Here is a 25,736-nt window from a genome sequence, read left to right as displayed (position 1 = left end):
AAAGAAAACACCTTGGACAACTCTTTCAAGTGAGAATTGCTGGATCTGAGAATGATGTGACCTCACAGTGACTACATTCTATCTTCTACCACTCTGCACCTCTCCTACCGACAGTGTCCACACTGTCGCTTGTTTCTTCAGACTGTTTCAGACTATGGAACAGAACTCTTCTCCAGGCTGAGGGACTGACAATCTCAAATCTACGACTTCAAGGGTGATGGACTGATTACATCGTCTTCACATCTTTACTGCTCCTGCCTACTTACTGTACTTGACTGAAGAAGCCTACTGTGTAGGTGAAACGTTTCAGAATAAAGTTGCCTAACTGTTGCCCATGTGTCTTGCCCACCTACCTTTATGATGATGCGATCAGAATACATTGTGTTTGTGATTGCTTTATGTATATACAGTGGACCCTTGAATAACAATATTAATCCGTTCCAGAGAGCTCATCGTTAGACGAAATTATCATAAGTTGAATTAATTTTCCCCATAAGAAATAATGGAAATCCAATTAATGCATTCCAGACACCCAAAAGTATGAAAATTTTTTTTTTTACCACATGAAATATAAGTTTTCCTACAAACAAAAAGAAGGATATGTGCACAATATACTGTACTAAATGAAAAATAAATGACACCTTTATTGAAGATGTAATGATGAGTGATGAGACACTGTTTTTCTTGAACACTGGGATTTGGGATTTTCAGAGTGACACATGAGTAAAGCCTTCACTTTGCAATCCCCATTAGCATTACAACAAAACATGAGAGTTAATCTGTCTTTTATTGGCTTGTCCTGGGAGTGCCTCTTCCTCCTGTGTAATGTAGGTCCTGTTTGGCATTTTCTTCCAGAACAGGCCTGTTTCGTCACAATTAAACACTTGTTGGGGTTGGAATTTTTCAGCTTCACTATGTCTTATCACACTGTGTATGTCACTGCGATTCTTAAATCTCTCAAACCAACCTTTGCTGGCCTTAAATTCACCAATATGAGCACTAGTTCCAGGCATTTTTTCCTGTTCACCTGGGTGTTAGTCGACTAGTGTGGGTCGCATCCTGGGGGACAAGATTAAGGACCCCAATGGAAATAAGTTAGACAGTCCTCGATGACACACTGACTTTCTTGGGTTATCCTGGGTGGCTAACCCTCTGGGGTTGATTGTTTCTCAGTAATTGTTTCTCGTTAAGCCACACCAACAACAGTCTCTCCACATCTTCGAGTAGTACAGCTGACGGTGGTGCAGCAACAACTGACGGTGGTGCAGCAGCAGCTGACTGTGGTACAATAGCAGCTAACCATGGTACAGCAGCAGCTGATCGTGGTGCAGCAACAGCTGACATTGGTGCAGCAGCAGCTGGCCGTGGTGCAGCAGCAGCTGGCCGTGGTGCAGCAGCAGCTGGCCGTGGTGCAGCAGCAGCTGACTGTGGTACAGCAGCAGCTGACCATGGTACAGCAGCAGTTGACCATGGCACAGCAGCAGCTGATGGTGGCGCAGCAACAGCTGATGGTGTTGCAGCAGCAGCAGCAGCTGACAGTGGTACGATAGTATTTCAATAGTAATTCTCACCCTTTTTACCACAAGGTTGGCACTAGAAGCTTTCTTTGGGCCCATGGTGGCTTATTTAGCAGTTACGAGCACTAAAATCGATAGAATAATGCAAAATTTATCGATCGTATGCATGCAACCGTCCGCCCTGGCTTAACCCTTCATCGCGCAAGGGGTCCGAAAATTTGAAATTCGAACTGAACTCCCTATGGTGGATAGAGTAACTCAATACAAGGTCACTGATCCCATATAAATTGATTTCTGATGGTTAGTTTTCGAGCAATTGCCAATCTCCGAAGACCGAAAATATTAGGCTGCTCCCGACAAAGGGATTAAAAAATTTTATGTTGCAAACTTGCAATTGTTAATAAAACACACCAAAACAATTTTTTAAATTTAATATACAAACAGACAATATAAAAAACATAAATGGAACTTGTATCAAAACATTTTTTAATTGTTACAAAAATAAAAAAAGGAAGCAAATATCAACAATGCCAAATTGCAAAGTGATGCAAGTTTCAATCCCTATATTCCTGAGATTCATTTGGAAGACCAATGATTCTATATTGCTAAATGGCAAGATGGAAGTCTGAGAAACAATTTCTATCAGTCTTTATGCACAGATTTACTTTGCATACACTACACACGAATGACGATGTTACCGTTTTCTTCGAGTTGCTGCAATACTTGCAAGTAAACGGCCTTTGCCCTGCCATTGGGAAGTGCATTAGACTAATGTCTTTCCTAACACTGTCATCAGGCATTTCTGTACGTTTTCCCCTCCCAGGTTTCACTATGCCAACACCATTGGAAGTACATGGTGAATTAGTTGGTGAAGGTCTTGGAGTTGTTCTTAGGATGCTCCCTCTAAGGTTTTGTCCTTTAGACCTTGCAATTTCAGAGATACAATTCCTGAAATACTTCAGTTGCATACACTTTTGCTTTATTGCTCGAGAATCACGGCAATAAAGCAGCCATGCATTCACAACAGCAAGATCAAGAATATAGGCAAATAGCCGCATGTACCAACGTTTTGATTTCATTGGTGTTTTGTAGAGATGCACCAACATGTTGCTTTTGTCAATACCTCCCATGTTTGCATTATAGTTCTTGATGACTGCAGGGCACGATATTTGCTCTTTCCTCTTTGTAACCTTGTTATATCTCTCAACAATACTCAGAGGCTCGACCCCAATATCAGTTGTCACTAAAGTCACAACTTTGGTGTCCTTCCATCTTACAACAAGGACACCATCATTGTTGTTGAAGCAAAAATTGCCCCTGACCACACTGTTCCTTTCCATTTGTTTGATAGGCGCCAGATGTGGCTTACCACATCTATTGTCACGTACTGTTCCAGTGTATCTGCAGTTATACTTATCTCTTAGTAGCTTGACCAAGGGTATACTTGAAAAGAAATTGTCAGCATAGATTGCTGATGTGTTTGTCTTGTTCATAGTTTGTGCAAGTACCAGAACAATCTTTGTACTTATTGGAAGTTTAGATTCTTCCTGTGGCAGCTGTATGGGATGTGCGTCAAAAGTTGTTGTGCCTTGATACATGAGTATATCATGTATGAGTCCATCTTGACTTGCACGACAAAAAAGTTTGAAACCCCACTTATCTGGTTTTGTTTTGATGTACTGCCTTAGGTTTCCAGCAGTTTTACCCTTGAAACCAACCATGACTTCATCAATAGATTGCTTGGGTGTAGCTGGAATTTTCAAGCAAGCATTAGTTAGTTCAGTGTAAAGAGGCCTTACTTTGTAGAATCTGTCATTATCCTTTTTTGTGTTGTCATTGAAATGAATATGACTTCTAAGGTACCTAAACCTCTTAGATGCCATGCTATCTACAACCTGTGGGATCCTAAAAGCAGCTTTCCAATAGTCTTCGAGGGATGGTAGTGGAACAATACCCATGAACAACAAAATACCTATGAACCTCAAGATCTCTTCAGAATCTGTTGAAAAAGTACTATTTACGTCTTTTTGCCTTGCATACAAATTTGTTTGATATGCTATGTTATCTATCATGGCTGGAGTAACGAACATACGAAAATACTCATATGGAGACCTAATTGCAAGAGGCTTTTCATGTTCATATGCCGGCAAAGGATCATTTTGAATGTCATCTACGGTCCACTCAGATGAAACTTGAAGAGCAATATTCTCATGGATCTCTTCCTCATCCGGGTATTCCTCAATCCTAAAAGTTTTCTTTTTCCTCATTACTTTCTGCTTTTTGGCTGGCCTTTCTTTGCTTTCTTCCTCCTCATCATCACTTGACATCTCTGCATCCTGTGCATCCGGTGGCAAGTATTCATCACCACTATCCAGCAATTCTGGTTCGTCTACCTCTGGTTCCGAGTCACTGTCTTCAGAAACGCAGACATACCTCGACCTGCTGGTCGACTGCTCCCCATAAAACAGCCTCTCATGGAACTGGAAGGACAATAGAAACCTCCTGTATAAATCCAGACCACTACAGAGTTCATATATGCAATTGAAAATTTTTTATAAATATTTATTTGACTATAATTGGACATTCCCGGAAACTCGCGCAAGACCGAAAGAATTCTGACTAAAATGCTTGCATTTTTTTCAACTGCATGCTACACTCATATTATGCTTCACACGGACTTTAGGTATATATCAAAATATGCCTAAACTATTCATGTAAGCACTAAACACAACAATCAGTACTTACCGACATTGTAGAATGTATAATCCAAGAGTAGATTAGTAAGGGTGGAGGGAAAAATGCGTGTGTTCGAAGCCAAGCCGCCAGTGTTTATATTTTGATCTCTCAACCAATGGGAAGGCGGCAGAAGCGAACTGTACTTAGCTGAAGAGACTCAGGGAAGGCTTGTGATTGGTTGGAACTAAAGAACGGGAAGCTGGCCGCGAAGTATGACACGCGCCAAAAACACGTAATCAATACCGAATTATTTCGGCCAAGATCGACAAAGGGTTAAAAACGATGGCACTAGCTGAGCTGAGGTACTCTGGCCAGACTGACCGCGTTCGGGACGAACGATGTAAGTCGAGTTTTTCTTCGTAGGTCGGGGAAAATTTTTTACTCTGAAGCGCTTTGTAAGTCGATTTTATCGTAAGATGAGGCCTTCATAAGTCGGGGCTTCACTGTATCTTATTGGTTCTTTGTTATTTGTGAAGATCAAATCCAGTGGGCTCTGTTATCTGTTGGTTCAGTACAAACTTCACATAGCCTCATTAGTTTCCTTGTACAGTGGACCCCCGCATAACGGACGCCTTGCATAGCGGACAATCCGCATAGCGGACGCTTTGATCGCTAAAATTTTGCCCCGCATAGTGGACAAAAACCCGCTCAGCGGCCTTCGTCCGAGACGCGTCCAATGTGCGCCCTCAGCCAGCCTCACATGTGCCGCCTGTGCCATTGTTTACCAGCCAGCCTCCGCGGTAACATCCAAGCATACACTCGGAATATTTCGTATTATTACAGTGTTTTCGGTGCTGTTTCTGGAAAATAAGTGACCATGGGCCCCAAGAAAGCTTCTAGTTCCAACCCTACAGCAATAAGGGTTAGGATTCCTATTGAAATGAAGAAAGAGATCATTGATAAGTATGAAAGTGGAGTATGTATCACCGACCTGGTCAGGTTGTACAAGAAACCCAAATCAACCATCTCTTCTATTGTGGGCAAGAAAACGGCAATCAAGGAAGCTGTTCTTGCCAAAGGTTTAACTGTGTTTTCGAAACAAAGATCGCAAGTGATGGAAGATGTTGAGAGACTCTTATTGGTGTGGATAAATGAAAAACAGCTAGCAGGAGATAGCGTCTCTCAAGCGATCATATGTGAAAAGGCTAGGAAGTTGCATGAGGATTTAATTAAAAAAATGCCTGCAACTAGTGATGATGTGAGTGAATTTAAGGCCAGCAAAGGTTGGTTTGAGAGATTTAAGAAGCGTAGTGGCATACATAGTGTGATACGGCACGGTGAGGCTGCCAGTTCGGACCACAAAGCGGCTGAAAAATATGTGCATGAATTCAAGGAGTACATAGAAACTGAAGGACTGAAACCTGAACAAGTGTTTAATTGTGATGAAACAGGCCTGTTCTGGAAGAAAATGCCAAGCAGGACCTACATTACTCAGGAGGAAAAGGCACTCCCAGGACATAAGCCTATGAAAGACAGGCTTACTTTGTTGATGTGTGCCAATGCTAGTGGTGATTGCAAAGTTAAGCCTTTATTAGTGTATCACTCTGAAACTCCCAGAGCGTTCAGGCAAAAGAATGTCCTCAAGGATAATTTGTGTGTGCTGTGGAGGGCAAACAGTAAGGCATGGGTCACTAGGGAATTTTTCTATAACTGGTTACACCATGCATTTGCCCCCAATGTGAAAGATTACCTAACTGAAAAGAAATTAGACCTTAAGTGCCTCCTGGTGTTAGACAATGCCCCTGGTCATCCTACAGACGTGGCAGAGCGACTTTATGGGGACATGAGCTTCATTAAGGTGAAGTTTTTGCCTCCTAATACCACTCCTCTCCTGCAGCCCATGGACCAGCAGGTCATTTCCAACTTCAAGAAACTGTACACAAAAGCTCTGTTTCAAAAGTGCTTTGAAGTGACCACAGACACTCGATTGACTCTAAAAGAGTTTTGGAAGGATCACTTTAATATCCTCAATTGTGTAAACCTTATAGGTAAGGCTTGGGAGGGAGTGACTAAGAAAACCTTGAACTCTGCTTGGAAGAAACTGTGGCCAGAATGTGTAGACAAAAGGGATTTTGAAGGGTTTGAGGCTAACCCTGAGAGGAGTATACCAGTTGAGGAATCAATTGTGGCATTGGGGAAGTCCTTGGGGTTGGAGGTTAGTGGGGATGATGTGGAAGAGTTGGTGGAGGAGGACAATGAAGAACTAACCACTGATGAGCTGATAGATCAACTTCAACAGCAAGAGGCCAGACCTGGGGAAACTGGTTCAAAGGAGGGGAGAGAGAAATTGAAGGAATTGCCTACTTCAAAGATTAAGGAAATGTGTGCAAAATGGCTTGAAGTGCAAACCTTTTTTGATGAAAATCACCCTCACACAGCTATTGCAAGCCGTGCTGGTGACTGTTACAATGACAGTGTTGTGAACCACTTTAGACAAATCATAAAGGAACGAGAGGTACAGGCCACTATGGACAGATATGTTGTGCGAAAGAAGTCCAGTGACTCTGAAGCTGGTCCTAGTGGCATTAAAAGAAGAAGGGAAGTAACCCCAGAAAAGGACTTGCCTCCTCAAGTCTTAATGGAAGGGGATTCCCCTTCTAAACACTAACACTCTCTCTCCCCTCCTCCCATCCCATCAATCATCACCAGATCTTCAATAAAAGTAAGTGTCATGTAATTGTGCATGCCTTTTTCAGTTTGTGTGTACTAAAATTAACATTTTTTTGTGGTAAAAAAAATTTTTTTTCATACTTTTGGGTGTCTTGCACAGATTAATTTTATTTCCATTATTTCTTATGGGGAAAATTCATTCGCATAGCGAACATTTCGCATAACAGCCAGCCCTCTTGCACGGATTAAGGTCGCTATGCGGGGGTCCACTGTATATACCTGTTGAGCCAGAGTGCTTTCAGGAACTATTTCTAGTACAATGTTGTGATGAACCATCTTCCACTTTACATTTGGGGGGTAAAAATATCCAGCGAGGATAATAAATATTTGGTGTAGAGTTTTCAAGCTTTTCAAGGCAGCTATCTACCTTATCTGACCCATGAATTCCTTGGCCGTTGCAGACAGTGGTTTATTAGCAAGGATAATTATCATATTTCTATTTTTCCACTTGAATGCCTTGAACTTCTACTGCATCATTTGATGAATTTAACAGTTCTATACAGCATAACGTGCCTTTCATATATGTATATAGTGTCCCACACCTTGCAACCTATTTACTCTGTCACATATATAAATATTGTAGTTTTTAATCACTATCTCACCAACTGAAACATCCCTTTTGTGTTTTTCTGTAACTGCTCCAAACATAACATTAGCTTCTGTGAGGAATCTACTTGTATAGCTAACTTTGTCATTTCCATTTGTTTTCAAACCCTGTATGTTTGCAAAAAGGAAGAATGCTATACCATTTTGGATATTTTGGTTTAGTGTGGGTTTTGCTAGTACTGTGCCATCACGTGATATGGCTCTTGGTGGACATGTTTCTGATCTCTCCAGTACTGTCAGTATTGTGGCATGTGTATATCTGATCTGGGTATGTGTGGAACCAGTTCACTGTGTTCAGTTGCCATGTGTGTCTGTATACCCTGTGTTCACTCAATAAATTTCTTCACCAGTTTCTTAAATGGCACCTAACTCCCCCTAAAAAAAGTTTGTACTCATTGTTTTCTACACCTGCCTTTTGATACATAATTCTATATCATTACATTATCTTTACATGGAATTTTGGGCATCTTCAGTCTTAACCCTTAAACTGTCCAAACGTAGATTACGTTTTTTTCAACATTTGAAAGTATGTAAAAAAAAAGTAGATCTCTTTTTTTTACATTTGAAAAAGTGTAAAAAACTTTGATCTATGTTTTTTTTATGTTTGAAAATATGTAAAAAAAACGTAATCTACTTTTGGAGCCCTACGCATGTGAATGTAGATCTGCTTGGACAGTTTAAGGGTTAATATTGTCTGGATGGAAATACCAGCTCTCATCACCAAAGCAACGCTTTCCTTTTCTCAGTCTGTTGGTACATCATATGTATGTATCTAAATCCTTTTCCATAGTTGCAGACCCCCCCCCCCCCAGCATAATATCCACACAGTGCCGTTGAACGTGAGCTCTTCAATTTAAACTGTATTTCACTTAGTGTGACTGGTGTGCATTTACCTACCTACCTACCTGTTGTTGATTTGGGGGGGGGGGGTCATCGCTCCTTCGGCCTGATCCCAGACTAGACCTGATTGATGTCCTTATCAATTAGGCTGGTGGTATATCACAGGTATATTGGTGCTAGTAGCACGCAGTCTGCTGTACGCACTACAACCTGGCTGATCAGAAATTATCAAATTCCCTCCTGAAGAAAAGTCATTCTGCCTCAGTTGTGCATCAGGGATTGTGAACAAGTTCCCAGGTGACGATGTTGCTACATATGTCATATATTAAGGCTTGATTCCCAGAGTCTTTAGTGTATGTTTTGTAAGACATTTTCCCAGCCATCTCTTGAAGACATAATCGTCATTATGTAACCATTTTTAATTTACAAAGGTTCGTTCAGTGGGGAATGATTTCTTTTCCGTTGATTATCATGAATGAAGCCTGGCTGTTGTGGTGGTGGATGCTGCAGGGAAATTATCATCGCTTGTCAATTACATATAGTTTACCAGCCCCCTTCCTCCTTTTCCTCATCTCCTATCTTCTCTTCCTCCCTCCATTCTCTCTCTCCCTCCATTCTCTCTCTCCCTCCATTCTCTCCCTCCCTCCATTCTCTCCCTCCCTCCATTCTCTCCCTCCCCCCATTCTCTCCCTCCCTCCATTCTCTCCCTCCCTCCATTCTCTCCCTCCCTCCATTCTCTCCCTCCCTTCCTTCCTTCCTTCCTTCCTTCCTTCCTGTTTTTTTTCCTTTTACTATCCCTTACTCTTCTTGCTTTCCCCTTACTCTTGCTCTTTCTCTCTCCCTCCCTCCACTCCCATTCCTTTCCCCTCTCCCTCCCACGCTTTCTTCCTTCCCCTCTCCCTCCCTCGTTTCCTTCCTTCCCCTCTCCCTCCCTTTCTTCCTCGTTCCTCCATCCCTCCTTCATTCATATTCTCATAGTTAATTTTCTCCGTTTTCCCCTATATTAAAGGGTTGATTGGCCTTAAGTGTGTCACAGGTACTGAAGTCAGGTTATTATCTTAACTTTTAGACACTATTATTTTCTTGATTGCATTTTGATGTGCTTGAGTCTCTTGATGTGTGAGGTGTTTGTTAAGCTGTCTCACTTAAATTTGACATATTACCTGAAACTTATTTGTTTTTCATTAAGTGAATTTATTACTCCATGTATTTTGAAAGGAAATCTAAGTTGCTAAAGTTAGAATGAGGAAAAGGGAATTATCTATGTTGTGGCTAATGTGTGTTTCTTTGTTCATCAGGGGATCACCGCCCCAGAACTCGTTTTCTCTTCACACAGGCAGTTGGTGCTTACAACTGACGTTGGACCTCACACCGGTTGACCAGGAGTGGTTTGAAGAAGTCTCTGAAGTTACTACCTCTTAACGACTAGTCATTTCCTATTGACATTTGCTGTGTGTATGTGTGTGTATTATATATATATATATATATATATATATATATATATATATATATATGTATATATATATGTATATATATATATATATATATATATATATATATATATGTATAAATATATATATATATATATATATATATATATATATATATATATATATATATATATATGAGATGTAACCGAAAAGTCTTTAGTGCTGTGTGTGTTCATGATTATCTCTTATCTCGGTGTTTTGATTACATTTGGGTTTTCTGCATAGTCTACCACGCCTATCTCCCTTAAGAATTTAAACAGTATGCTGAACAAGCTCTTATCGAGACGGTGTTTCTCTCGGGGTTGATGCCTTGATGAAACTCAACCCTGAATGAAATGCCTCATTACGTCTTTTTACTTATGCTCTCATAAGGAGTTAATTCAGTTTACTGGTTTCTACCCAGCCCCTCCACTTTTCTTCGTAAACGCTGATAATGTCATGCTCGCATTCCAGACATTCCTAGTGGTTTTGGGGAAAGCTCAAGAGTCCGCCAAGTCATGTTGATTGTTTATACAATATTCATATTCATGGGATTTAGGAAGCTCTAAGTCCATAGGGGGTTATAGAGCCTCGGAGCCGTGTAGAGATGATAGTGTCATTCACACTGTGGTTGAGGGGCGGGGGACGGATAGGAACCCAAGGGAAAGAGGATGTAGCAGGTGTTGATGTAAAGGTTCCTCACACTCCCCACCCGAATTGTCGACACCCATCAGTAATTATGTATGATGTGCGTTTTGGGGTAGAGCTTGGATCTTAACTTGAAAAACAACCATCTTTTTGCCAAACAAGCAAGATTGTGGATTCATTATTGAACTGGATTATTTCATTGATACATAATTCTAACTTAATATAGATGACCTAAGATAGATTCGTTAGACTTAGAAATTCCATTACATTAATTTTTGCAAAATTAAGAGATTACGTGCCATGTTAATTAAAAAAAATAGCTTTCAACACACAGGGAACATTTGGAGAATGTTCATATGTACCGGTATGTAGGTAATATATATATATATATATATATATATATATATATATATATATATATATATATATATATATATATATATATATATATATATATATATATATATATATAAAGTCCAAGATACTCGGCTCTTGGGCTTGTATACTAGACTATTTTGATTGACATAAATGATTTCTGGCCGCTTGGGCCATATTGTATCTGCTCTTGAAACTATGTATTGAGTTCTCCTCTACCACTTTATCTACATCATTCCACTTCTGCGTTTCTCGTGTTTGTACAAGACTGTCTGGCCAGGTAAGTGAAGCATGTTCATCAGTTAGGTGATTTACTACAGGTGGCCTTGGGCTTCACTTAAAATAACCTGCTGGCTTCCCGGCTGACCACAGAGTATTACCCGTGCGGAGTGACTTTTTTGTCTAGATTCATTAATATTTTTGTAGCATAGACGAATTAGTTTACAATCAGTGGCGTTGTGTTACATACTAGTTTCTGATTATATCAGTTAATTATGTATACGCTGAATATAACAATGTCAGGTGTTAAAAAACAGGGTGTATTTAAGTTTAACATTGTCAGGCGTATAGAACTTTACATATATGTACAGGCTCCACTTCGCGCTCGTATCTAGCTAATGGTCCAAATCGGACCGAAACGTCTTAAGTTTCAGTCTGTGTTCGGGTTGTTTGTGTATTGTTCCAGTCACGGTATTGTGCCTTTTTATTCTTTCTCAGTGGGGTATACATAAGTTAAAACTAGCGTTGTTGTATATAGAAATGATCGTCCTCTTATATTAACACGTGGTGTTTGTAAAGGCAAATGGCTCACATCCGTTCTACTCAGCCCAATGCGGTTGAAATGTTGTTTGTTAGATAATGGATTAGAAAATACATCAAATATCGTTCACGAGATTTTTCATTTAAACCCGATACAAACGTGTCTCAGTTTGCAGATAGAAATTCGATGTTTAGTACACAATGCTTAATATGCATTATACCTTGGACCTAAATTATTAAGTACTGCACATTATGTTCAACACGCTACCGACAAGTGCCTTTGACAGTAACTGCTACTACACATTTAATATTTTGTACCAGGAAGGGGTTTCGAAAAGCTGCTAATGTATTGCTCTTAGGTACCAAAGGAGTACACAGTACTGTTATTTCATAACATTGTTGATGGAAATTTGGCGAAGCGTTTGTTTGAAGCTTACAAAAAAATGCGAGTAAGTCAACGTGCAACATTTTCCTATTTATGAGGGGAGAGGTGCACCCGTCGGGTTATGCCACCTTAGATAAGATGTTTAACAAGGAGACTTGTTGGGGTTGGTGCACTGAGGCTGACGAAAGTCAGTAAGCTGGGTCCGCCAAGGCTTTTAAAACTTTTTCTTTCTTCCTTGACCATTCATCACCATCAACACCACTTCGTAAAGCACATCCCCGTTGACCATACCACGTTTGACTGTACCACGTTACGTTCCTCTCAGGATTTGTTTATCTGCCTCCCCCTGTATAACATAATTGGGGAGTGGGCGGGTATCGAGCGTTGGTGTTTTCCCGTGAGCGTGAGCCAGTGGGAATAGTACCCTAGAAGAGAGCGTAGGTTGTTCCTCATGCTCTTAGTTAATAACAGCCGCTCGTCATCACGACACGACTTGTATTCATAACCGGAGCGAGTTTTTTTCTCCCTCAGTCCGGCCTGTGGCCAAATTTTCATAGTAACCATCTGATGATCAGCCACGCTATTGCTTCTTGCAGTTCGCAAGCCCATACTTCCATTACATCCCGGCTGACCAAGTTGTGATTAGACTCTAATCTCTCTTATAATTTATTCCTGCCGTGTTTCTGGTAGGAGTCTTACACCACGATTGTTGACAATAGTCTTTGTACCTATGAAACAGTTTTATCCTACACTTCCTCTCGTATCTAATACTCCAGTATGTAATTACAGCTCCTGCTTTTCATTGACTGCTAAAATTCTTCCTGTATTTCAGTTATGGTCTTCCTGTTTTTCCACATATGGGTTATGAGATATATTTTCGTTCTAAATAGTTGCTACATTCATAAGTTTTTAAGATGGTCCCATCAGCATTTCTCATCCCTGATGGGACTCGGAACTATACCCACTAAAAATGAAACGATTATTTTGATTTGAATTTCCAGCAAAAGCCTTTTTCTTTTTAGTTTCTTCATTTTTGTGTGTTTGGTAGTGATTGAGTTAATATGTTGTTAGCATAGGCAATAGTAGTTTTAAATTACTTGACTTAAGAATGGGGATAATTATAATAGTTCAGTGGTAATGTGTGTTGAAACACTAGCTCACAGTCTTTTACGCATGCACATAACATACAATGTATTAAGAGACATTAATAAAGCAGGAAGAGACAGACTGAAATGTCAGGACTAGGAAGGAGGGCACATAAACCGAAGTTTAACACAAATGAGCCACACGGATGATAGTACTTATTTTGAACTTCAGGGTATTGGAAAGAACTTGATGTTGGAGGTCAACCTACTTGTAGTTGATTCCTGGGGTCATCGCCCACGCGGTCCGGTTCAAGACCAGGCCTCCTGGTTGATAGCCAGATTAATCAGTCTCTTGGTGCTTACACCACGTTGTCCATTGTAGGAACTATAACCCGACTGTGCAGGAACTGACTTTGATAAACTGAACAAGTTGACAGCGGTAGAGGTCTGTGGTAATGCTCCTTATGAATGGAGTGTTGAAATGTCTTGGTCCCGTATTGAGTTGTCGCTAAGTGCTCTTTCGTTGCACCCCAGCCTTTCATTTGGGGATATTTTGCACCGTCTAGTGTTGGAGGCATGCCAAGGCTTGAAGAGCTAGAAATCAGTAATGCAGGACGACGAAGCTTAACGTTTGCTTAACGTCTGCAAAGAAATTCACGAGCACGCACAGACGTACTCGCTCGCTCATGCACGCATGTACGTACGTGCGTACACGTGCTAATGTGTGGATTTGCAGTGGTGAATAACCATTTACCTTGAGAGACCAGACAACACTTTCACTTAGGTCATCAAAGCGGCGCCTTATTTATGTCGTTGGTCTCAGCTACACTAACAAACTATCAGGACCACTGGCAGCTACACTAATAAACCATCTCTCAGGACCAGTCATTATACCCTAGGTTATTTTAAACACTTAAAGCTTAGAGTAAGCCAAGCGGTCAGCAAGTTGAATTGGATGGCCATACCCTCAGCACATCACACAAGCACTTGTTAATACTCGCATCACTTTAGTACTCCCAGCGTTAAAATTCATATTTGGTTCTTTCATTATAAACTCGTGTTTTTTTTTAATAAAATCCCTTAATATTAGTTGGAAAAATTGCTTGAACACCCATCAGTAAACGTGAAAATATTGAGCCAAAGCGTTGAAGAGCTCTTGAACTGAGGAATTAAAGCTGCCCATCCATTCTAAGACCAAAGGCGCTGGAAGCCTCACAAGTTCAATGCTTCCAGGTAACTATAACGATAATATAATCAGTGTAGTAAAGTAAGGAAAGGGGAGAGCCCTCACCACTAGTGTTAAAGTTTTGCTGAAGTTTAGAAGTCACTTGCTCAGTCCCCAGTACTTTTCAAACCATTTGGTACTTTCACGATATGCTGATTCTCTTATGTGATATGAACTCGTGCTCGACGTTTTGTGTGTGTGGGTGTGGGTAGGGGGGGTGGGGAAGCGCACGGTCAGCAACACAACAAAACGCAAGAGTACATAAATCTACTAATGCTGCGGTCTAAATATTTTTCCCCTCCCCTCGGCAGGTCACGTGATGTGACGTCACTTAAACACTTATCTTGGCTCCACCTGCTCAACGATCTGATTAGTCAAGCTGTTGGGTCTTACAGTCGGACTTGTCTTGATAATTTTACGGTAGCTAAGAATAAATTATAGGAAACCACTATTTAACAAAAACAAGGAACTATTATCTTTAGGCCATATCGCATGACCTCTTCCGCTGGAGTAAGCTAGCTACGAGTTGCAAAATATATACAGGTAGACTGAACACTTTTGAGGCAACATTTCTCTCGATTACTCAGCTTTTTCGCTCAGTCTCTAAGCTACACGTTACACGTTGTCCTAATTATCCGTTGTGTCTTTGTCTTTCCTTTGTAACTTGTCGGTATTTTATACCTCTTATGGCCGTCACCACGAGGAGGTACCCTCTGACCTCCATTGATCTACGAGCTAGTGTTACCTGACCTTTATTGATTTGAATCTGAAGAGTTTGACGTTCATTGTTCTCAACACCCCTTGAAACTCTATTGTCAAGTAATATTTTAATGGAATGCTTATTGACTGGGGCGTAAATTATAGTGTTGAAATTCTGTTATCTCTAGATAAATCAAAACTTGGAATTGAGGCAATAAGGTTTGATTGAACAATACTCCTTTATATATTATCATCAGATGTGAACACCAGTTTGCATTTATCGATGCCAGTGTTGTGGTCGCAACCGCGTACACAAGACAGCACTGCAAGCTAGTATTATCTGTTATAACCTAACATCTCTTGTGATCATACGTTCACTTCTTCAGGCAGTTCCCCCACACATACCTTCGCTGGACACTCCTCTCGAGGAAGCAAACATAAATATTGTCATTTGTCTTACTAACCTTTTAATAATGATATAGTGATAGAGCTTCGTCTGCAAAAGACGAAGGACAAAAGAATGCTGTGGCTAGCATTTTTATATACCGTATGCCCGCTATGCGGATGAGAAACAATAAAGGTTCTACGATCATGCATTGGGTGTATTGAATTTTACTGTGCTGAGACTGAACTTTGTTTTGTTTGCTGGGTTTAATAGTTGTGACAGGCATGACCTTCTTGATCTAAACCTGTGCTGACTTGGGTAAGTCATGTTTTTCCATAAAAACGGTAAGTTGGAGTCTCAGCACAATTTCAAAAGACTTTTATAAAGCCAAGCTTTCCTGTTGATTGCTTGATCAACCAAGTTCTTTCTGCTATCGCCCTTCATGCCATAGTGGATCAACACCATCTGGAAGTTGAGTCCGTTTGAGTGAACACTCCGAGCTCACTGGGGATGGGGTGAGGCAGGGACTCACGCGATCTTTATAAATGGGATTTGGAGAAGTGGCATCCGTGTCAGGAATCATTTGCTGGGACCAACGTGTGGCCCTGTTGCTAAGTGGGCTCAGTGGGAACAGCTGTGCTGGTGTAGGTGGTGGTGGTTAGTGGGATGGTGGACGCAGTGGTGGTTGTAATTGAGTGCAGTTTGCATGTTTAGTGGTGCCGGCATGTTATCTTGGTGTTTGTCTCTCTCCCACCTACTCTCGCCCAGTCCACTTCCCTGCCCATCCCACTTCCCTGCCCATCCCACTTCCCTGCCCATCCCACTACCCTGCCTCCTGCTCCTATCCAGCCTTCTGCCCTGCCACCTACCCCCCCCCCCCCAACCCACTGCCTGCCACCTACCCCCTGTGATAAATTTGCCTTAAGCCCGCAAATAGTGGAGGGAACCGACCAGACTAGAAAATAACCTTGACCTTATATTCACAAATAATGAGGGTCTGGTAGGGAACATAACGGTGTCGAATATTGAATATTGTTCTGTGTTCACAGCGCCTTTCAAGGCAGGAGAGATAGCAGAGCTGGAAAATGCACAGGGGTCGTGTACTGCCGCATACAATCAATAAAACATACGAACTATTGGGAACGTATCAAAGCATTTGCTTTGGTCTGTCTGTAACGGAGAGAAATATCTCATTTATATACCTGTAACCTGTGATACACATGTGACAGGTTCCTAGTTTTTTCTATCATCTCAGTTCGACCTGTGGCCAGACTTCTTTTGTTGATCGCCTGTTGTACTAGGTTGTTGCTGTTTTTGGCCCGCTGGCCCTCATAGCCATCACAACCTGGTTTATCTGAAATTTGGCGTAGTAGTGATTCAGTTTTCTCTTGAAAACTTATGCAGTACACATGTTCCGGCAATAGTTTTCTCTCTACTGGTAATAGGTTGGAGAGTATTGGACTACGGATGTTGACACAGTGTTCTCTTAATGTGTTGATAGTGATACTGTATTTCACCTGCTCTATTTTATACTTCCCCCTGTATCTCTCACTCAAGCATTGAATGTATACTTGAGAACTTAATCCCTAACCTGTATACCTTAACATTTGCAAAAAATATTTCCGAAGGTCACTGCTCCCACACCCGGTCCCAGGCCAGGTCTCATGGTTGATCTGATCAACTAGGTTGTTGGACCTAGCCCAACAATGTAGGCACCACAGCCCAGCCTCTCAAGATCTAATTTGTGAAACATGTCCAGTTTCCTGTTGAAGACAGCTAGTCTTTTGTTGCAGAACTTTAAGATCCTTGTGGGTTTAGCGCTTAGTTTTGATAATATAATAGTCTTGGTAATTCCCTTGAAGAATGTGTTGAAAAGTTTTGGTCCCTTTACACAATTGAGTTTTCTTTTATGTACCCATTGAACTCCTGCTGTTCATTGGCGGTATTTTGCACCGTCTGCCGAGCCTCTTGTTCTAGTAGGGAGTAATGGAGATTAGGAATCAATCCCTTCAGAGACATAAGTGTTAAGTTATCAAGCCTTTTCAACGCTCTCCCTTCATATATAGCTAAGGTGTATTACCAATAGACCTCTAGACGTCTTCAAGGCGGAGCTAGGTAAGTTCTTCCAGTTCAGGGAAAGTCCACAACAGTCGGGTTGTGGTGCCTACGTTGAACTGCATGTGACTAGTATCAACAGCCTGGTTGATAAGATTATCAAAACCGGGGGTCTGGTCTGAGTCCAGGTCACCGGGAGTCGTGAACCCTGAAATCATCTTCAAGTAACCCAGCCTTTACCCTACCACCAATTCCCATCGAGTCCACCTTTGATGAATTTTGGGGTTTACTACTGCAGGAGCCCGGCCCTGGGCCAAACTTGACTGGTGCTTGCTTTGCTAACCAGGCTGTTGCTGTTAGTGGCCCGCTTGCCTAATAGTCATCACAGTCTGGCTGATCTGGCACTTGGTGGAGGTACTCGTCCACCTATGTCACCTGTCCACCTATACCATCACCTAGCCCACAACTGGTTCGTCTTGTGGCTTCAAGTTATGAGACGCAAGTCATGAATAAATTCCTATTTTGGACTGATGCGACGCTCATGATCACTTTTGTTCTTAGTAATAGAGGGTTATCACTTTGGCAACTTAAACAAATTAAGTGTTTATGTCGATCATTAAAGTCTGGTATATTTTAAGGGAGCGAATCAGTTGCACATCTGACTGTGTATAAAATCAAGAGCTTTTTTTAACACTTGTTTATCGCCTAAGTGACGTTTCTAAATGGTTTTTTACATGACCCATTGGAACTTACTGGCTGGTTTGGTAGTGAGAGCAGATTAGCATCTCGAGAACGTTCCTGCAATGGTAGCATTTTGTTCCTAACACAAGTCTCCACTGAGGCGGGACTTGGTTATTTGATGATCTACTCAGTGGCAAGCAACCCTTGGCGTACCGGTTATAGAGATCAACATGTCAAAAATACACAGATCACAGGGTTTTGTGCTTCTGCATACCTCTGTTGTTCACGGGGAGGGGGGAGCTGGGCTAGCTTACACTCATATTCCCGCCAATTTACGGTAATTTTAGCACTACACTGTTTAGTCTGTCTCGTCCGTTAGTTTTCACTGATATAACATTGTGCCGATAACAGTGCCTACTCTATGTTCTCCATTTGTTTATTTTATTCCTTTTTAGAGTACCTTAGAGCACATGATGGGCGGCACTTCCGTGCTGGGGAGGCAAACACCATGTTGGGTTTGGTGGTCGGAGGCAGCGCCTGGATCAACCTGAGAGAGGGGAATGTGTCCAGCCTCTGTACACCACACCCAGACGTCCCTGGAGGCAACAAGTGTGATGGTGAGGGTGTTGTAGGGTGAGGGGTGTTTTAGGGCGCAGAGGCGTGTTCCTGATTCGCTTGGCTGTGATGCTTGTGTTGTACTACGTGTTGCCTACACCAACAACCTGACTGATCAGGTTAACAATCAGGAGGCTTGGTCTGGGGCCGGGCCGCGGGAGCGACGACCCTTGAAATTGACTACAAGCGAACCTTTACTACTATGCTGTCATACGAGGGTAAAACTGAAGCCTGTGAAACGCTTTCTACTTGGCGGAATTACAGTTCTTTCCTTTTCTGACTCATAAACATGTATGAGGGTAGGTAAATATTTTAAATTCCTGCATTCAGTATAAACGGTACTTTGCAGTGTTTTTCTTAATTTTTAATAATTCTATATTTTCCTTTCTAATTTAGTAGACCCGATGACCGTGGTTACTATCCCGAATACATTAATAAAAAAGCATGAAGGTGAGGAACCTGATCAGGACATTATCGGAACAATTTTGCGAAGTAGGAAATAAAGGAATCCAAGTGATCTATCTTTGAAAAACATGGCTACCATCATCGCACTTAGAAAACACTACACCAGCTCCATCCCCAAACATCTTACTGCTTGGTGATTTCAACCTAAGGCATACAAAATGGAAGAATGTAGCAAATAATGTTATAGCTGAAACAATCCCCGGAGGTAGCGCAGATGAAAGGTCACACACACATGAGCTACTAAGTCTCTGCGAAAAACACACCTTAAGCCAGCAGATAGTGGAGCCAACAAGACTAGAAAACACACTTGACCTTATCTTCACAAATAATGAGGACCTGATAAGAGACATAAGAATATCAAAAACAACTAATTCTGATCACAATCTAATCGAAGTCCAGACGTACATGCATAGGGGTCCTGAACAGCAGAATGCATGTACCTGTGAAGGTGTCTTCACAAAATACAATTTCAACAACAAGAACATCAACTGGGACCAGGTAAACCATGTCCTAAACGAAACATGTTGGGAAGATGTCTTAAATGACATGGATCCAAACCAGTGCCTTGAAAGGATCAACTTCCTGGTAGCCGAAGCATGTTCTAGGCATATTCCCCTAAGAAAGAAGAAGAGCAGGAGTAAACTGGAGAGAAAAAGACGCTCCCTCTACAGAAGACGACGAAGAGTCACTGAGCTCCTCAGGAGTGCTAGAATATCTGATACACGAAAGGAGGCACTGACCAGGGAAGTGGAAACTATCGAACTTAAGCTAAATGACTCTTACAGGAACCAGGAGAGGCAGGAGGAGCTTAAAGCTATTAGTGAAATTGAAAGAAATTCAAAATATTTCTTTTCATATGCCAAAAACAAGGCAAATACCACATCTAGTATCGGGCCCTTACTCAGACAGGATGGGACTTACACAGATGACAACAAGGAAATGAGTGAAATATTGAAATCCCAGTACGACTCTGTGTTTAGTGAACCACTAATCGGTCTGAGGATTGACGACCCAAATGATTTCTTCATGAATGAGCCTCAAAACTCCATAAATGTATGCCAGATTTCCGACATTACCCTAACTCCGATAGATTTCGAAAAAGCCATTGACAACATGCCTATGCACTCAGCCCCGGGCCCAGACTCGTGGAACTCTGTTTTCATTAAGAACTGCAAGAAACCCCTCTCGCGTGCCCTAAGTACACTATGGAGGAGGAGCTTGGACATGGGTGAAATTCCACAGTCACTTAAAACAACGGACATAGCCCCACTCCATAAAGGTGGCAGCAAAGCATTAGCTAAGAACTATGGACCAATAGCTCTGACGTCCCACATCATAAAAATCTTTGAAAGAGTGCTAAGAAGCAGGATTGCAAATCACCTGGATTCCCAAAATCTGTACAATCCAGGGCAACATGGGTTCAGGGCAGGTCGCTCCTGCCTCTCACAACTACTGGATCACTATGACATGGCCTTGGATGCACTGGAAGAAAATCAGAATGCAGATGTAATATACACAGACTTTGCAAAAGCATTTGACAAATGCGATCATGGCGTAATAGCCCATAAAATACGTGCTAAAGGAATAACTGGGAAAGTGGGGAGATGGATCTTCAACTTCCTAACAAATCGAACACAAAGAGTAGTGGTCAACAGAGTTAAATCGGAGGCTGCCATAGTGAAGAGCTCTGTTCCACAAGGCACAGTACTCGCCCCCATCTTATTCCTTATCCTCATATCAGACATAAACAGAGATATACACCACAGCACCGTATCATCCTTTGCGGATGATACTAGGATCTGCATGAGGCTGTCATCTGCTGAGGACGCGGTTAACCTCCAAGAAGATATAAACAAAGTTTTCCAGTGGGCAACGGTAAACAATATGATGTTCAATGAGGACAAATTCCAACTACTCCGTTATGGAAAACTGGAGGAGATAATAACTAGAACAGAGTATACTACTGACTCCGGCCATACAATAGAGCGGAAAAATAATGTAAGGGACCTGGGAGTAGTAATGTCTGAGGATCTCACTTTCAAGGATCACAACAGTGCCACGATCGCACGTGCAAAGAAAATGATAGGATGGATAATGAGAACTTTCAAAACGAGAGATGCCAAGCCCATGATGATCCTTTTCAAATCACTTATTCTCTCTAGGCTGGAATACTGCTGTACAGTAACATCTCCATTGAAAGCAGGTGAAATCGCAGATCTAGAGAGTGTACAGAGATCCTTTACTGCACGTATAAGTTCTGTCAAGCACCTTAACTACTGGGAACGCTTGGAAGCACTTGACTTGTACTCGTTGGAACGCAGGAGGGAGAGATATATCATAATCTACACTTGGAAAATCCTGGAAGGAATGGTCCCAAATCTGCACACAGAAATCACTCCCTACGGAAGTAAAAGACTGGGCAGGCGATGCAAAATGCCCCCAATAAAAAGTAGGGGCGCCATTGGTACACTAAGGGAAAACACCATAAGTGTCCGGGGCCCAAAACTGTTCAACAGCCTCCCATCAAGCATTAGGGGAATTGCCAATAAACCCCTGGCTGCCTTCAAGAGAGAGCTGGACAGATACCTAAAGTCAGTGCCGGATCAGCCGGGCTGTGGCTCGTACGTCGGACTGCGTGCGGCCAGCAGTAACAGCCTAGTTGATCAGGCCCTGATCCATCGGGAGGCCTGGTCATGGACCGGGCCGCGGGGGCGTTGATCCCCGGAATAACCTCCAGGTAACCATCATTCCAAGTCGTAAACTATTTAGCTACTAAAAGATATAGCCCTTGTGGTTTAGTGCTTCTTTTTATAACAATAATAATAATAATAATAATAAATATATTTTCCTGAATTAGGGATGAGACGATACCAATTTTTTTTTTGTCGAGACCAGTATGTATTTTTAAGCCGATACTGATGCCGTCAATATTAGCCGATTCCCAACGATACTGGAACTTTGACATACCCGTAGCTTGAACAAGTGTTCAAGGTGCCTGATCAGCCAGGTTGTGATGACTAAGGATAGTAAACCCCGGCTGGGCTGGGCAGACGGGTTAGGAGACACGTGGGTTTTGTTTACATGCCTCCGCACAGACACGCCCACCCTAAATCACGCTACTCTACCTTCCCCTCCACCACATGGTTCCAGTTAGGGTTAAACACCTAGAGAATACGCCTGCGTCATTGGGAGCGTGTCGGTATATATACTCTGTGTGTTTGGTTAGTTATAATCATAACCATATTTTTTAAAGGGGGTGAACTGGTAAGCCAGCGGAAGGCCTCGGTCAGATGATCAAAAGCTCCAGCTGCGGGTCATCATATGACTAAGACCCGCGTCAGGAAACACTTGTCCTGTTTCCTGACATACCTACCTAACGTAACGTAGTCCTCAGTATGTAAAGGACATCCAGGAATAATCACTCAGCAACTAAGATGCTATGAAGTGTTTAGCCTTCTCAGTGTTTTTATTAGGTTTCTGCTATTGTGGTGCTCTTCTTATTGTGGCATTATTATTATTATTATTATTATTATTATTATTATTATTATTATTATTATTATTATTATTATTATCATCTCCTTAGGGGGACCTTTAAGAGGTTGCCTGATTTTTTCTTCTTTCATAACTCTTAGAAAGCCTCATCCAATCAGTTTCAAATTTTCAACGCTTGAATACGGTAACGAGAACCAGAGTCTTTAAATAATTGACATGTTCACATTCCCTGTGACCAGAGTTGTACGACCCGTTCCCTGTATCTTGCAGTGGTTCGGATAACATCCTTCAAAACCTTACTACGAAGTGAAATCCCACACAGCAAGCGTCTACACCATCCCCCGTAGACACTTCTAAGAAATATGAACATCAAACCGCCTGCAACAGTAACAATTTAAAGAACTCCTGGGTCTTCCACAGAAATTCCACGTGACATTTGATGAGACAATGAGGCCCAACGCCGTCCTCACTGCACATGACCTTAGATGCAGACTATGCCTAGAGGCATAAATCGCCACCACCGACACCGTGGATCATAATGCAGGAAGCTACAAGATTTCAAAAACGTTGGCATATGTCACACGACCAGACTGAACCCAGTTTACCTGACAGCACAGGAATCACGTGACCACATGGGCTACCTGAGGCCATCTCAAAATAACCTCACTTGAATTTTCATCAGGTCACTATATGTCACTCACGCCTCGCTTCCAAGCCTATATATATTATTATTTTCGACATTTGTATGTTAAAAGTGGTCAAGGTCCCAAATAAAATGTCCTTGTGTTAGCTCACCTGTCTTTTTAATCCTTTATCATTAACAATTTATGAGACCGAACCTCAAAACTTCCTCTCCCTCTCCCTTTCTCTCCCTCCCTCCATCCCTCTCCCTCCCCCTCTCATCCATCCCCCTCTCTTCCCCTCCCCTCCCCCGCTCCCTCCCCCACTCCCTCCCCCACTCCCCCACAACCCCACTTCCTCCACACACTCCCCCATCACCCCGGCCCACAGCTTACAGGAAATAAGAGTTCTCTATACTTCCAAGTCTGTAGTTTTGTCTGTCTTAAAGGTGGCTGTTAAGTGTGCATGAATATTCCAGTCTAGAGAGTGCAAGTGCTTTAAAAATGCCAGTCTTGGCCACTTCCCCCCTCTCCTCTCCCCTCCCTCTATCTCTGGTGGGAGGGGAAAGGTTGGTATTGTAGAGCTATTGAAAGGTTGATACAAAGTAGGGGAAGGGGAGTGATATTAGTGAAAGGACTACCCACCTCTTGTCTGCCTGTTGTTGATTGTGGGAGTCATCGCCCAGCTGTCCGCTTTCAGATAAGCCTTCTAGTCAGGCTGTTGGTATTTTTCAGTACGCAGTTCAGCATAGCACTAAATGGTTCATCAGGATGTGACTCGAGGAGGGGGAAGAGGGGAAAAGGAGGTTAATATGGAGAGGGAGAGGAGGAGGAGGAGGAGGAGGAGGAGGTTGATATGAAGAGGGAGAGGAGGAGGTTGATATGGAGGAGGAGAGGAGGAGGTTGATATGGAGGAGAGGAGGAGGTTGATATGGAGAAGGAGAGGAGGAGGTTGATATGGAGAAGGAGAGGAGGAGGTTGATATGGAGAGGGAAAGGAGGAGGGGTTGACATAGATGGGGGCAGTGAACATTGGTGTGGAATGTGAAGGATTAATTTGGCCTTGTTGCAGTTCATGAGTTATTTTGACTCAATTTCACCGTTTATTAACAATTATGCGTTGTGGGGGAAATAAATGTTTCTTCACAGATTAAGATGGTATTGGTGATGTTACCTGGAGGTTACCTGGAGAGAGTTTCGGCAGAGTTTTACCACCATACAACAGTCTTTCAGTAGTTGCCAAGGCTCTTCCTCTTGCGGAACTGCTACCTGGAGAAGACAAGAAATAATTCGTCTTAAGGCCTAATTACCACTCTTCACTCGTGTTCCATGTCTCCCCCCCCCCATTAAATTCTTCCTCTTCCTCCCCTTTTCTCTCTCTTTTAATTTTTCATTTTGGTTGTGAGTTGTTGTGTGTGGGTTTCCATGTCATGCTTCCATGATGATGGCTGCCACAGATCAGTGAATACACACAAGAATGTCATCACGCATATTAAGCTACCCACCGGACGTTCCAGTAGGTATGTGGCAACTGATGACGTCGGTGGCTGCCTCTCCACCCCCTTCCCCGTCAGTTCCCTTTCCTTATTTTATATTCTACTTGCTCCCCTTTCTTCTTATAGTTTCCCCCTTTTCTTCTCTCTTGAGAGATGGTAATTCCCAAATAATGGTAACTTCATCCTTGCTATAAGTAAACATTTAAGGTTTGTTACTACTGAATTCATATTGAAATGCTGGATACCCTCATCGCCCTAGTGAAGGCTCCCATCTCTGCCCTGTATATAAAACATATCATGTCATATTATATAACCTGGAAACGTAACTAGCCCTTAAGCAAGGGGCCAATGTTGGTTTTTGAATTGGACTTCCCATACTAGAAACAATATTTAGAAGGACAGTACGTTATTTTACTGATCGCTCTTTCGTTCTTTCTCCTGGGTTTTATATAGTGCATTCAGTTTTAACAATGTTTTCGAATATTTTTACCAGTATATCTTTAACATCTTGAGAAAGTCTGGAACTTTTAAGAAGTTCTGTGATGCTGTGTTTCTGCCTGTAGATGGAACATCTTTCCCCTCTCTTAAATTTAATCTTTCTTTTTTCTTAATGTTAGGAGTATACTTCTAGTATCACTAAGATCATTCGAATAAGCTACTCATGGTGCCCAGATGTTCTATAAAATACAAGTTATTAGTGAACTTCACAGAACTCATTGCACTGGTTGCAGCCTTCACAGAGGCTCATATGAAAGGCTAAAGTTATCTTTAATAAGATCCTCTGTGACAGTTACATTGCGTTCTGTGAAGAGTCTACTAATAACTGCTATTTTATTGCTGCTTGATTTAAGACATTGGAAGTTTGCAAATATGAATGATATTATGTTTTTATACTGGGGAGGGGGTTGCTTCTT

At 42.0% G+C, this 25,736-nt stretch overlaps 1 protein-coding gene across 2 annotated transcripts in view; it reads left to right on the top strand.

Moving 5' to 3' along the window:
* mnb (minibrain) overlaps positions 1 to 25,736 on the top strand; it is a 260,612-nt gene that overhangs the window by 63,277 nt on the left and 171,599 nt on the right. Inside the window, exon 2 of one of the 2 annotated variants that reach the window (XM_070083668.1) lies at positions 18,591 to 18,752. The exons of the other annotated variant lie outside the window; for it this stretch is intronic. Within the exon in view, the coding sequence (XP_069939769.1) occupies positions 18,591 to 18,752 (162 nt within the window). The remainder of the gene's footprint in view (positions 1 to 18,590; positions 18,753 to 25,736) is intronic. 2 annotated transcript variants of the gene reach the window in all.

Source organism: Cherax quadricarinatus, chromosome 10, assembly GCF_038502225.1.
Source record: "Cherax quadricarinatus isolate ZL_2023a chromosome 10, ASM3850222v1, whole genome shotgun sequence".
NCBI classification, from domain to species: domain Eukaryota; kingdom Metazoa; phylum Arthropoda; class Malacostraca; order Decapoda; family Parastacidae; genus Cherax; species Cherax quadricarinatus.
Note: the sequence above shows the minus strand (reverse complement) of the source record. Positions and strands in the feature narration are given on the sequence as shown.